Genomic DNA, 12975 nt, shown 5'->3' on the forward strand with positions numbered 1-12975 from the left:
CGGCTGACAGACACCTTGCTTAAGCAATCTTAATATCCAGAGTCACAGCAGTAGAAAAGGGGTCAATTTAGAGATTTTACCTTGAACTGAAAATAAATCCACCATGTCCCCAGACTGTAATCTCTAGGGTTACGATCAAGAGAATAGTATTCATGTTCAGTCTGGTTCTGTTTTATTTATCCATCCATTCACTTCCGCTTATCCTGTTCAGGGTGGTGGTGGTGGTGGTAGTGGGGGGGGGGGGGGGGGGGGGGGGGGGGGGCTGTAGCCATTTAACCTAACCCCAGTAAGTGCATGTCTTTGGACTGTGGGAGCAAACCCACGCAGACACGGGAGACAGGCCCAAGCCAAGGTGGAATCTAACCCAGGCCTTCCAAATGTCATTCTGTGAGGCAGCAGTGCTAACCACGGTGCCACCGTGCTGCCGTTTCACACTGATTTATTTATATATCACCAAATCACAAGTTGTCTCAAGGTCCTTTATGAACTAAATACCCTACAATATAATTAACCAGGGACTGTTAAGAACAGTAATTAACTTGTACTTCACCAGGTTACCTAAAGCTGTTTAACTTCAGTGTATGGTTCAGACATGTGCTTTGGCATTGCCTGTATGAATGAAGAAACAGAGCAGCTGGTCAGCCTTAGCAGAAGTGGAGTCAGAGAAATTTAATATATTGAAAAACTGCCAGCAAGCAGATTGGATCAGTTACCATGGCAACTGACTGAACCAGAGTCTGAGTTTGCCCTCTTATGGAAAACCCAGTTTTCTTCATTTCAGGTTTAAACTCACTGAACCTGCTGTCTAGATTAGACCCTTCCAAATTTATGAGACCCATGTTGAACAATGTAGTTTGACCATATGAGAGTGCTGAAATCTGTTTGTGCCTTTAGTTAAATGGACCAAAAAAAATTCTGAAGACCCAAACACAATGAACCAAGCAAAGATTTTGTATTGCTTGAGACTAAATCTGTTTTTCCAGCCAGTAAGTTTGGAAGAAGTCCAGATGGGCTTGGTCTGGCAGCACACTGGCTGCTAAGGAAAGAACTCCCTATACACCCATCCTATCCCATTTCTTTTTTTTGCCCCCCCCCCCAAAGGCAATTTTAGCTAAGGCCAAGAATCTGTTATTTTTATTGGTTGTTTTTATTTTCCTAGGATGTTTTTTTCTGACATTCTAATTCCAGTGTATGACTACTCCTAAGAATTAAGTTAATTGCTCTTAAAAAGGGCACATTTGCATTAATGCAATTATACCAGTGGCCTTGAATTATCTAAAGATTATAATACTGATTTCTGCAATAATTCCTAGAACAATATGTCCTCCAAGCAATTGCTATAGGCCTACTGTAGGTTTCTCCTTGGTTTCATACTACAAACCGGCTGCAGGCATTTATTGGACACACATGCAATTCTCATAGGTTTTCAGCAATTTCATATGCCAGTTTATTTAATGCTGTCATCTAATATTATGATCACATGATTTACCATGAACTGGAGGTGCAACAATGTGCAGAAGTCTTGAGTCACCCATACCTTCAGAAAGCCTGAAGAACCACCTTACAAAATGACAAAGTCTGGCTCCAAAAAAGTAAAGCATAAAGAAATGAGCGGTGACTCAAGACTTTTGCACAGCACTGTACAACATGACAAACTTGGCTTGGTTGATGAGGAATAACAATACTGACAACTATGTATTAAACATCTAATTGTGAATGCAGCATGTATGAAAAATATCTTAGTGAGGATTTCTATCTGTATGATAATCAAACTGCGAATATGAACTTGCACATTGATTGAAAAACAACATTAAGCTAGTGCCTTGTTTTTATTACATAATACAAAAACATTACTGTATTGGTGTACCCTACCACCAACTATAATGGCCAACTACCTACTCATCCACCCACACTTTTTCTACCATAGCTCAAAAAACAGGTTTCACACACAAACCCAGAATATGCAGACAACTAGATATATAAACTACAAATTAAACAAATCCATTAGAAAACAATCCCAGGCTTTTTTTACAAAATTAATTAGCCAACATATTGAGTTAGTTCAACAGATAACATTGAAAGGAATGCTTATATTCTCTTAATGGCATCATCAATTTCTGAGATTTGGTCCTTCAGTTGGTTCCACTGTTCAGGATTCAAGGAGATACCTACAAGAAATAAACATCAGTAAAAACATCAATAAGCCACCTTTCCCAGTCCAAGTGTGCTGCTTCAGATAAACATGTCCTGAATGTATACCATTGATCCTAATCATTAAAACATAGCTACAGTTTATGCAGGCGTTACTCTTGTAACTACCTTTTTTCCCCGGTTTCATCTCCCCATCTTGGTTCATCCAGTATTCTCTTATGTCAATCAGGACTTTACCCTTGAAGTCTCTGACGCTGACATATCTCATCTTTCCAATCTGCAAGAAGAAAAGTGACTGTTACATATTGCTGTTTCACTATTTCTGGGATTTGTTGTTTATCCAAATCTCCAGCCAGAAAGTCTCCATCAAAATTTCTTATAACTGCTGCACAGAAATGCACAATATCATAAATGTATTTTTGCTATTGAACACTACTTTTCCAGAGGCTTTAAATATATAAACTAACATTTAATCATTAACATCCTTAAAGCAGCCAACCGAAAACATGATCTGTACTCTGTCTATGACAGTAATAGAATTGATTTAAATGCAAAATGTTCATATTTTGTGCCTAAATTAAAAAATAAATATATTTTGGCTTTTCAGGTAGAAAAAAAAACAAAAAAAACATGAGAATACATGTGGCACCTACCTGGAACATGTTGTCATCACCATTACTGCTGCCCTTGGATGAACCCCCTGGCTTGGAACTCTCTCCACTCTTTGCTTTCTTGGCTGGCTTCTCTGGTGCACTTGGCTTCTTTCTCTTTGCCTTCAAGACAAACACTTTCAGCAACTTACCACATATTAACTAAGGGCAGAAAATATATCTGATTTATGGTCCAGACAGTGCACAAAAACGATAACAAACCAGTCAGCCAAGGTGAAGCTTTCACTGCAAAGGTTGTAAAGGAGTATTACCATGAACTAAAATGAGCTTCAGCACTCATAAATAGCACCTACATTTTCTGCTCTGCCCATCCCTAGCCGAGTTCTCCACTCAAATGTAAGTAGATTTTTACCTTTTTGCCATCGAGGTCTCAAACAGCTGCTAATCTTTTGTACTCATTTAACCAGATGTGCTTTGAGCCTCTGAAGGAGTAACTGTCAGTCACCTACATTTTCTAATTTCAATTTATATTCAAAGGTTATAGATAAGACACAAATCAAAATATTAAAGTACAAACCTTCGTCTCTACTTCACTGTCGGAGTCACTTCCAGATGTGGAAGACAGCACTTCCTTTGATTTTGGCATTCTGCTGAAACAGGAATTTAAAATAACTTATTATTTAATTTACTGTCTGTGGAGATATGAAACATCTTTTTTCAAATGATCTTAAAATATAACAATAACCAAAACCAAATGTAATACTAAATGAGCATATCACAAATGTTAAAGAACAGAAGCTCCACCTTGGCTTTAAAACCAGTGTTGAAATGAGAACCCATAATAACATATTTGTATGCATTAGTATTTGACAGATTTCAATATAACTAGTCACTTAGCATAGCATTTTAGCCACAGGATTTGGTTCTTTAACGGACGAAAATGTTCTCAGGGGAACGATGGAAAGTCGGCGTCGAGGCCTCACATTTGGTCTACACGGTTTTGAAACACCAATCTAAATATGAATTTCTCTATTTAAAGTGTCCTTTGTAATGAAAAAAAAAAAAGACTAGTTGATTTGTATGTTTTGTTATAGCACAATTCTGTCATGTGATTTAGTCTAAAAACACACTTTACTCATTCATACAGTCTGGTTATCATACCATCACTGTGGAGAGCTTGTGGCAGGTCTGTCTGCAGGTGGCACTGAGCAAATGGTTTACAGAAACATACTGCAGTTCCAATCAGGTGCCGATTACAGTATGGAGGTGCACATAGAGAGCTGCACCACCAAGGATGAATACTCATTCCTCACCTACTCCATTTCAAATCCACTTGGGGTCCGCACGCATAAATTATGAAATGCACTGTAGCATTTGTGCAGCCACAAAAATGTGAAATCACGCAGGCGTCTGCTGAAAACATCGTGTTCATCCTTTGATGATAAAAAAAAGTACAACACTCAGACTCTGAAGTTCTCATGCACACCTGCATATTACACGTGAAACCTTTGGAGAGCTGGCAGTTCTCACTCTTTACTGCACAAATAACAAAACGCTGCCATTTGAACTCTTTTTTGTTGTTCTCAAAAACTGTGAGGCTGAACCTAAGACACCCACAGAGATGCTCTGTGTGGTGAAGGGCTGCAGTATTGGGACACACACATTTATTAATCTATGGTGCCAGGATGTCAATTTCTTAAATATACAGTACCACATTTACCCAATGGGTGAGGGTGTCCAAACTTTTGACTGGTACACTGTGTGTATATATAAAATTTATGGCACCTTCTCATTGTGACTCGCCGGTGAAGCATATCTAGAGCTAGTCTTACATGCTGTGGGTTAATTCAGGCTGCACACGTAATCTGAAGCTGCATAAAGGCTTCCGCTGGATTGCTGGTAATGCGCTAAGGCGTTGTGACGTTGGCGCACTTTTTTTTTTTTTTTCTGCATTTGACTTCAGACACTCCGGAAAAATCTCCAAGCCTGCTAACGCTGCTCATGCGAGACGTCGCACCAAAATGAGAGCGTGGCTGAGCAACTGTCCCGCATGGACCCGGGAATGGACGTTAGCTAGCGTTAGCTAGTGTGAAGCGCGCCGCAGCCACTGCGCGCACCGCCTCGTCGTGCTCGACTTTAGCGCTTTTAAGCCGTCGTACTGTAGCGCCATAGCAGTGCGTCGGCAAAACAGAGTTTTGGTTCCTCTGTTAAACCAAAACTCTCGACAAACACAAGTTTTCAGTATTTACGTTGTAAACTGGTAATGCTTACATTATGTGATGTAGCACAGTTGATCTCCAGACAGGAAGCGGAAAGCTGACTGACTTTCCGATGCGGGAAAAGGAAGTATCTTTCGAGAGCGCGTATCTTCCTCTTCTTCGTTCGGTTTACTGACTGCAAACTCTCGCAGTGAGTGAATACCGCAGCCTACTGTATAAAATGTGCCCCGTCGCGTGACGTGACCTTGTTTACCCACTAAAACAGGAAAAAGCCCCCAGCCTACATGGTGGAACATTTATTTATTCCGTGACATTGTTTGGAATTATTTCCAAATAGACCTAAAACTGATTTTTGGTAAAGGCAGTGTGTTTAAAGAACATGATATGTTATCCAACAGTAGTAGTATCTCCAATAATGAATATTATGATTTATTTGGCCATTATTTTAAATACTACATTTAAATTTCTTAAGATTACCATCTTAATCAGCATTTAAACAGAGATTTCATTTCATTCCCATATTTTACAATTTCAAAATGACAGGGACTGCGGAGCGCCCAGTATAGTCTGTACTCAGTAATTCCTCCTTGGGAATTTGGCTTGTTCGTCTTGCAAAAGAGTGGATTCTGCGAGATTCTGGAATAATATTGTTTTCCTGAAATCTGTCCAAAGGTTTCTAATGTTGTTTGGTGGGGGACAGGGTAACCAAGTGTCCCTCTTGGTACCACATTTTGACTGGCTCTACATAACAGAATACCTCCCACAGGAAATGTGTGGCAGTGTGGAAGAATCACTTCTGAAACTCAAAGATGATCATCAGACAAAACACATTTAAGTCACTGTAACAAAAAGGGAATACACAGTTATAAAAGGACTATAAAACATTATAAAAGATTGGTGTCTATTTATTTCTTAAGTTTGATACATGCAAATTTCATACTCCTCCTACAAATGAAATCACTTTGCCATGTTGCCCTGTGAGGACCTGCCACCCAGGAGGCAGAGTGGCTCATAGACTAATCAGAAAGCAGATGCTTTGATTGCTTGCTCCTTCAGTATGCATGGGGAAGTGTTACTAGGCAAAATACTGAACCTGAAATTTCAGCATTCCTAATAGGGAGCTGTGCATGTCCTGCTAGCTGCTTAGAGGAGCCAAAGGCTGACAACCACCTTTCTGATCTGTCCTAAAGGTGATTGAATCAGCCATAATACATCAATAAGGTAGTATTTAAAATGTATATATATATATATATATATATATATTTTTTTTTTTTTTTTTTTTTTTTTTTTACACACACACAATCAGGAGCATTTCAGGGGTTAGTGTGTTGTTTAACAGACTTCTCAATCTTAAGCTAATAATGTAGCTCTGTGGCACAGAACATTTCAGACTTCTGTGTATAGTCCATTAAAAAAAAAAAAAAAAAACCTCAGGCTGGTCATTTAAATGCACGTGTGTACATCTGTCCATTTTCTTCTGCTTACTCAGTTCAGGGTTGCAGACTGGGGCTGGATTCCATCCACGCCGTCACACGCTGAGAGGCAGGGTACACCCTGGACAGGTCACTAATCTGTCACAGACAACCATTCACACCTACAGGCAATTTAGAATCACCAATTAACCTAACCTGTGGGAGGAAGTGCAGACCCAGGAAGAACATGCAAACTCAGGCTGGATTTGAACACAAACACACAAAAAAATAAAGGTAGATTTTTGTACCCAAAAGGTACTTTTATCAGGAAAGTTCCCTCTAAGTACAGAGATGGACCCTTGGGGTCATTTACTGTGGACCATCAGAGGTACAAAATCACTTGTCAGAGCAAATGGTACAAAAGTGTACCAGTAGAAGTCAGTGTTGGGAGGGGTGTTTCCTCCCAGATCACAAAAAAAGGCACCAGAAATGTAAAATGGCGGACTATCCGGTTTTATGCAGCCTGTCCACCGAAGAACTTATTCAAAAAATATCTAAAGCTGGAATAAAAATGAATGAAGACGAGGCAAGAAGGTTCAGTGGTAAGTAACCTGACCTATTCATGTTCATGGTCTAACTCAGTCTCCATTCATTTAAAATTTAAGACTAACATGCTAACAGTACCTAGCATGTTATGTGCACAGGGCATTACCCAACTTCTCTGCAATTTCAGAATATTAGTATTTTAGTGAAGTACTGTCACAAGAGCTAAGTAATTCCATCTTTTTTTGTTTAAGTACTTTGTTTGGGGCTTGTATTAGCTGTGCGGTCTCCTTTAAAGCTCCCTTCAGCTCAGCTACACCATCTATCCTAAAAAAAAAAAAACTCAGCCAAATTCACTTGAACTAGAAGCTGCATTTCTAGCTTTTGTTATTTTGGTTAGATTTGAATTACTTGTTGCCTTTAACAATAATAATTGATAATGTGTTTGTGTATATTGATGAGGTTGACAGAATTTAACATATTTAAAGTTATTACTTAATATTTTAAACTTGTAACTTAACACTAAGGTCTTTAAATTATTTTACATAAATTAATTGGAACAATGTCTTTTGCTGCTTGGTTATTTATTTATTTTTGTAATTTATATATAAAGATGCTGCTACACCCTATCCAACCATTCAACTTATGGATAATATGTGGAAGACGGTGATGACCAGTGCTGGGCCCAGTCTGGTGAAAGTAAAGTAGATGTATGCCACTGCACGGGCCTAGGTGAAGCCTTTATAACAGCCTTCAGTGTATACTTTGTTTTCAACATTTCATTCTTTTCTCTTCTGTTCAGTTCTTGTTTTAAACTCAATGAACTGATTTTAAATTATACATTTTGATAAATAAAGAATATTTTTGTGAATCTAAGGGTTTGTTTTTGTCTCTCAAAAGGTACCATTAGCCATGTTGCTCCAGCTGTACCTCATTGGGTACATAATTTGTACCTTTGTAATGGGTACAGTTTTGTACCTGTACATAAAGGCACATATGTCACCAGAGGTACAGAAATGATCTTTTAAAGGTACAGACAATTAGGTACAAAATTGTTCCTAGGTTCAGAGGTACAATGTTGTACTCCACTAGGGTACAGCTGGAGCGACAAAGCCTTCGTACCTTTTTAGGTCCATTCTCATCCCTCTATTAGTGTGCAGGACCTTCTTGCTGTGAGGTGACAGTGCTAACTACTGCACCACTGTGCCACCCTCTACATGTGAACATATGACTGCTTATCATAGCATGTCCTATCCATCACCAAGCTTTGACTAAAACATAGGACGTGGGTGTTTGTTTAGAGAGTTTTATTATTTTAAAATCCATTTAAATTGTTTTCATGTGTAATGACAGCAGTATATCAGACAACCTCTCTTTACAATAACACAATGTCCGTCTTTATACAAACACGCTGCAGCATAAAGTCTTTGCAAACAGGTCACAGAAGCGCAGAGCCCGTCTACTTTGACGGTCCCAATTCTTTTGCGATACTGTCACTGGTTTCGGCAGCCTCCTTCAGCGCTTGCATCACCAGAGTGTTCCTCCTCCTCGTCTCCTCCATTCTCAGTGGATTTGATTCAGGCAGATTCTGAGGGGCAGTACAGCAAGAGGCAGACACAAATCACCAGTTACTACAGCATTTAAATACAATCAGGCCTTAAGAAAATTATGTATTTGCATTACGCTAACCTACCCCCTGTTATACAGTAACATTAAAGATTTAAATTTGTGTGCTTCAGAAAAAATAATACAGTGAAATGTGAAACATTACATCAAATGGCATCTGCTACTCAAAGCACTTTCTACTGCAAGTCTCATTCGCCCAATCACACACATATTCATACAGTGGTTTTATCTAACATTCACGCGCACTCAGATGAATGCACTAGTATCTTACCCAAGGATACACAAACAACAGACAGGAGGTACTAAATGTTCTAAATGTATCTTTACAGGATATTTTTCATGTTTCTAATACTCTTATCGGCAAGGAAGTGGCCAAATATACTTCCTTTATGCAAATGTAGGTTTATGATTATTGCAACAATCCAAAACAATGACAAATACTGTCCAGATTGTTCTCCAGAAAAACCTCAAAAGGTACTGTGTGCTTATTTGTGGATGATGATACAAAACAGAAATGTCACAGAAAGGAATCATCACTCTGGGGCAGAGAAGAGACAAAAATGAAGATTAGAGGAAGACACTCACATTCACACCTATGGGCAACTTAGAATCACCAATTAACCCATAACTGCCTGTCTTCATTTACATGACCCGGAGAAAACCCAAGCAAACACGGTGAGAACATGCAAACTCCACGTGAGAGATAGGGGTGGTACTTGAACAGCCAAATACTTCCTGTGGGGGTACTCACTGTGAAAAGTTTGAGAACCACTGGTTTAGGTTATATGTATACCGTAATGTATTTGACGTTACTGTACTCATGATTAATTTTGCATTAAAAATTGTTTTCTTTTAAAAAATATTGTAATATGGCACGTAAATACAGTGAAATGCTTTAGTTTTTTTGACAGATGTACACAGTTCAACAATTTAGTACACTGCAATTTCTAAAATGGAAACCAATGAGCAGTTCATTTGTTTAAACTTTTTTTTCTTTTGAATATTCATTACTGCTCATAAATAAGAAAAATATTTCTTATCCAATCACCCAATTAATCAATGGAATAATCATTAGAATATTTCATTACTAAAATAATCGATTGTTGCAGCCCTAATTCATTTAGGCAGAGTATTCAATAACTCAAAATGAGTCACATATCTAAATTTTGTATTGACCCAACAGGAATCTGTTCAAGACACCTCAGATAAAAATTGATGCAATTATTCACAAATAATTAGATGTTGCAGCGTTAATTACAGTGCCTGTTAAGGTCAGCATGTTTAAATCAAAGTTGAAGCTTGCAACAGTCTAAACCCTGTTGCAAGTGAATTATCTGCACAAGCCTGTTCTGTCACAGCCATAATTAAAGTGATTAGTAACACCTGCGTGGCCATTGAAACACACCCATTAATGAAAGGATTTGTCAAACCTCCACTTCAACTGGGATCTTTGTTCACATGGAGGCTACTGTGACACATAACACTCATCTGAACAACCCACAGCATTGGCCTTCCAGGACTATGCCAAACTCCCCAGAACTGATTAAGCATTCCCCAAACAAGGGAGAAAGAACCACATCCTGTGGTCTGATAGCTGAGAGATGTTCTGACAACACAACAAAGATGTTTCATGTTGTGGCTGATTGGTGCACATTAAAATATGTGCTGTAAAAATACTCGTCTGTCAAGTCAAGTGGTGACAGTACATGAGCACGGTGTTGTAAGCAGGCACAACAACAGGGTTCTGATTTTGAAAGGGCCCAAGTAGTTTGGGCTCAGCCTTGTGATCACACAAGTTAAAGTTTTTAATACTAATTCTTCTATTTATTGCAAGCTGGTGCACAATTTATTATTTTAGCCATTCACTTAAACACTGAGATCCAGAGTGTAATTAAATGAACACACCTTATTAGAATGATCATTTTTATGCAGATGAGAGAGAAAGAAAGGGGGTGCTGGATGGGCTTCATTAACTTCTCTCAGAAACTACTTGTTCTTTCAAAGAGGAAAAGAAAACAGGCGCTGCTTTGTCCTCTAGGCTTCTCTGGTTTCCAAAGAAAATGCATTTGCTGCATTAACTTCATCCTCACTCACAACCAGAAACTCAAATGTTCCCACTGTTAAAAAGCTGAGTGAAAGTAGATAAAAAACCGCATCCATTTGTTAACAATTTTAACAAGTGAGTGTTTTCCACTGACACTTGTGGTGTAAATATCTCTGAACAAGACAGGAAAGTCTTTCAGGCTTAGTATACCCAAAACCTCAGACTCAAAAAGATTAACTTCAATTTAGTTATATTTATATTGCATCAAATCACAGCAGCAGCCGCCCCTGGATGCTAATCAAGCCCATAGTATACAATGAAACAGTGTTTGTGTGATATCCTGCTCACATTTAACAGGTATCAATGTCAAATGGGCTGTTATTATTGGTCAGAATTCATTCACCCGATGACGTAGTAAATACTGCTTAGGAAAAAACCCACAACATTATTTTGCTTATTTATTTCTTATATCTTGTGAATTAACTGACAGTGAAACTTGAGAAAATACTTCTCGCGTACAGTCAGGAGTGCTGGTTGTGTGAGTGTGTGTGCGGGGCTGCATTCAGTCCCTGAAGTTAATTATTACCAATCAACAGAGGTGGGAAGTAATGAAGTACAAATACTTTGTTACTGCACTTAAGTAGAATATGTAACTATTTGTACTTTACTTGCATATTTATTTTTCTGACAACTTTTCCCTTTTACTCCTGACATTTTTACACAAATATCTGTACTTTTTACTCCTTACATTTTCCAAACAGGCTCATTATTTTAGGTTTAAGACATTTGAGGGAAGTTTTTATTTCCACTCAATGGATGCATTCAAACAAACTGATCTGAGACTGAATGGACGGAACAAGAACACATAAGGGGCAATCGTATTGGCGTATCCATCCCCGCGGCTTATCGCATACAAAGTCATAAAAGTACAAAACCATATAATTTATGCATCATTTATAATGCTGTACTCGGGAGTTACAGCGGGTCGGACCGAGTGCAGACGTCCCCATGTGTTGTGGTCGTGGTATTTCGCATCTAACTAGCGCTACAGAAGAGGAGCGAAAATAACGGAAGTGACGTGTTGTGACAGGTAATTTCAAATGCACCGTTTCTATCAGTTCAACAAATATCAGCAAACACACAAACTGTATGTGTGCAGTTTGTCACACAGTGTAGCTAAATTTCTGTATTTCCAGGGAGAGAAAAGAGATGGAGTAGATGTAAGAAAGAGGACAGGAGAGGAAGAAGAGCAGTAAAGGTAAGAACTGCTCAGTGACATTTGATAAACTGGAAATTTAAGGCTTACATGTAATGTAATGTTATTGTGGTGAATTTATATCAAAGCTCTGTGTTGAACTGGTGCACATGGTTGTGGTCTTCATGGTCAGTGTTTAGTAAGGTATAAACAGCATACTGTCAGTGTAGGGGATGGGAATCAGCTAAAATAGTCAAATAGTTAAATTAGCCCCCCTACACACACACACACACACACACACACCTGCTGAATCCCACTGTAACCCCAGATTGAGGCAGATGTAGACCACAACAAATAGAGCTTTTTAAATGTCTCCTTTTCTCTGCAGTGGCTGTACTTCTACTAAAGAACGTTTGCCACCTCTTCCAATTAAACTTCCCGACATTAATATGGCTAAGTAATTGAAATGAAGCTGGAGTTCAGTCACTGTCGGACAGCATTATTTGGAGGCTACTGTCACGTGTCAGTGTTGCTAATAAAGTTTAAAAAACAGACTGCATGTGCACTGTTTGTGGAACAAAAAAAAAAAAAAAAGTTTCTAACTACTGCGAGAGAAAAATCCACACACAAACGATGCAAACTCCGCGCAACAAAGACTGAATGCAGCTCTGAATCACCTTGATCTTCTCTCTGCGCCTCTCCTCTCCTGGAGATATCGCAGACCACATCCCATAGCCGACCCCCAGCCCACCGACCAGAACGGCGAAGCTCAGCATGGTCCGCATGCCGCTCATCGTGGAGAGCTGAAGGGTGAAGACCGCAGTCTGTCTCTGCTAAAGTGCTCACGTAACCTCCCGCACCTGACTGTGTCAGCTCGATTATGTCAGGCAGCAGCAGGGCAGGTTGGAATATCTTCTTCACCTTTCATGCTTTTACTGTCGGGTGCACTATCGCCACCAATTGGTCTGGAGTGTAGATCAGAAAATCACCAAAAAATTAAGATAAAATAAAAGAGCGTGTGGATCAGCGTTTACAGCCCCAGCGCATCCTTCTCTTTGCGTTCCGAAACTGTTGCCAGCTCCTCAGTAAGGAAAGTAGCTATCTGCTGTCCCAAAAGTCGCTAGAAGTCGCTATATGGCGTCATCTCCTAATTTGCATAATTGGTCATTTGCAT

At 39.1% G+C, this 12975-nt stretch overlaps 2 protein-coding genes across 3 annotated transcripts; both read right to left on the reverse strand.

Moving 5' to 3' along the window:
• Positions 1 to 1419: 1419 nt before the first annotated feature.
• sub1b (SUB1 regulator of transcription b) lies at positions 1420 to 5147 on the reverse strand. Of its 2 annotated transcripts, none has more exons than XM_030723485.1 (5): positions 5034 to 5147; positions 3340 to 3412; positions 2805 to 2924; positions 2320 to 2428; positions 1420 to 2168 (listed from the first exon to the last, which is right to left on the reverse strand). In XM_030723485.1, exons 2-5 carry the CDS (start codon positions 3406 to 3408, stop codon positions 2089 to 2091), a joined length of 378 nt encoding a protein of 125 aa, XP_030579345.1. In that variant the 5' UTR covers positions 3409 to 3412; positions 5034 to 5147; the 3' UTR covers positions 1420 to 2088. The 2 variants fall into 2 exon arrangements, with proteins under 2 accessions (XP_030579345.1, XP_030579346.1); XM_030723486.1 differs by having other exon boundaries at positions 3340 to 3409; positions 5034 to 5144.
• Positions 5148 to 8226: 3079 nt separating this feature from the next.
• Positions 8227 to 12725, reverse strand: uqcc3 (ubiquinol-cytochrome c reductase complex assembly factor 3). Its single transcript, XM_030723576.1, has 2 exons — positions 12479 to 12725; positions 8227 to 8524 (listed from the first exon to the last, which is right to left on the reverse strand). Exons 1-2 carry the CDS (start codon positions 12593 to 12595, stop codon positions 8396 to 8398), a joined length of 246 nt encoding a protein of 81 aa, XP_030579436.1. The 5' UTR covers positions 12596 to 12725; the 3' UTR covers positions 8227 to 8395.
• Positions 12726 to 12975: the final 250 nt, after the last annotated feature.

The sequence above is a fragment of the Archocentrus centrarchus genome, unplaced genomic scaffold (genome assembly GCF_007364275.1).
Source record: "Archocentrus centrarchus isolate MPI-CPG fArcCen1 unplaced genomic scaffold, fArcCen1 scaffold_26_ctg1, whole genome shotgun sequence".
Lineage (NCBI taxonomy): Eukaryota > Metazoa > Chordata > Actinopteri > Cichliformes > Cichlidae > Archocentrus > Archocentrus centrarchus.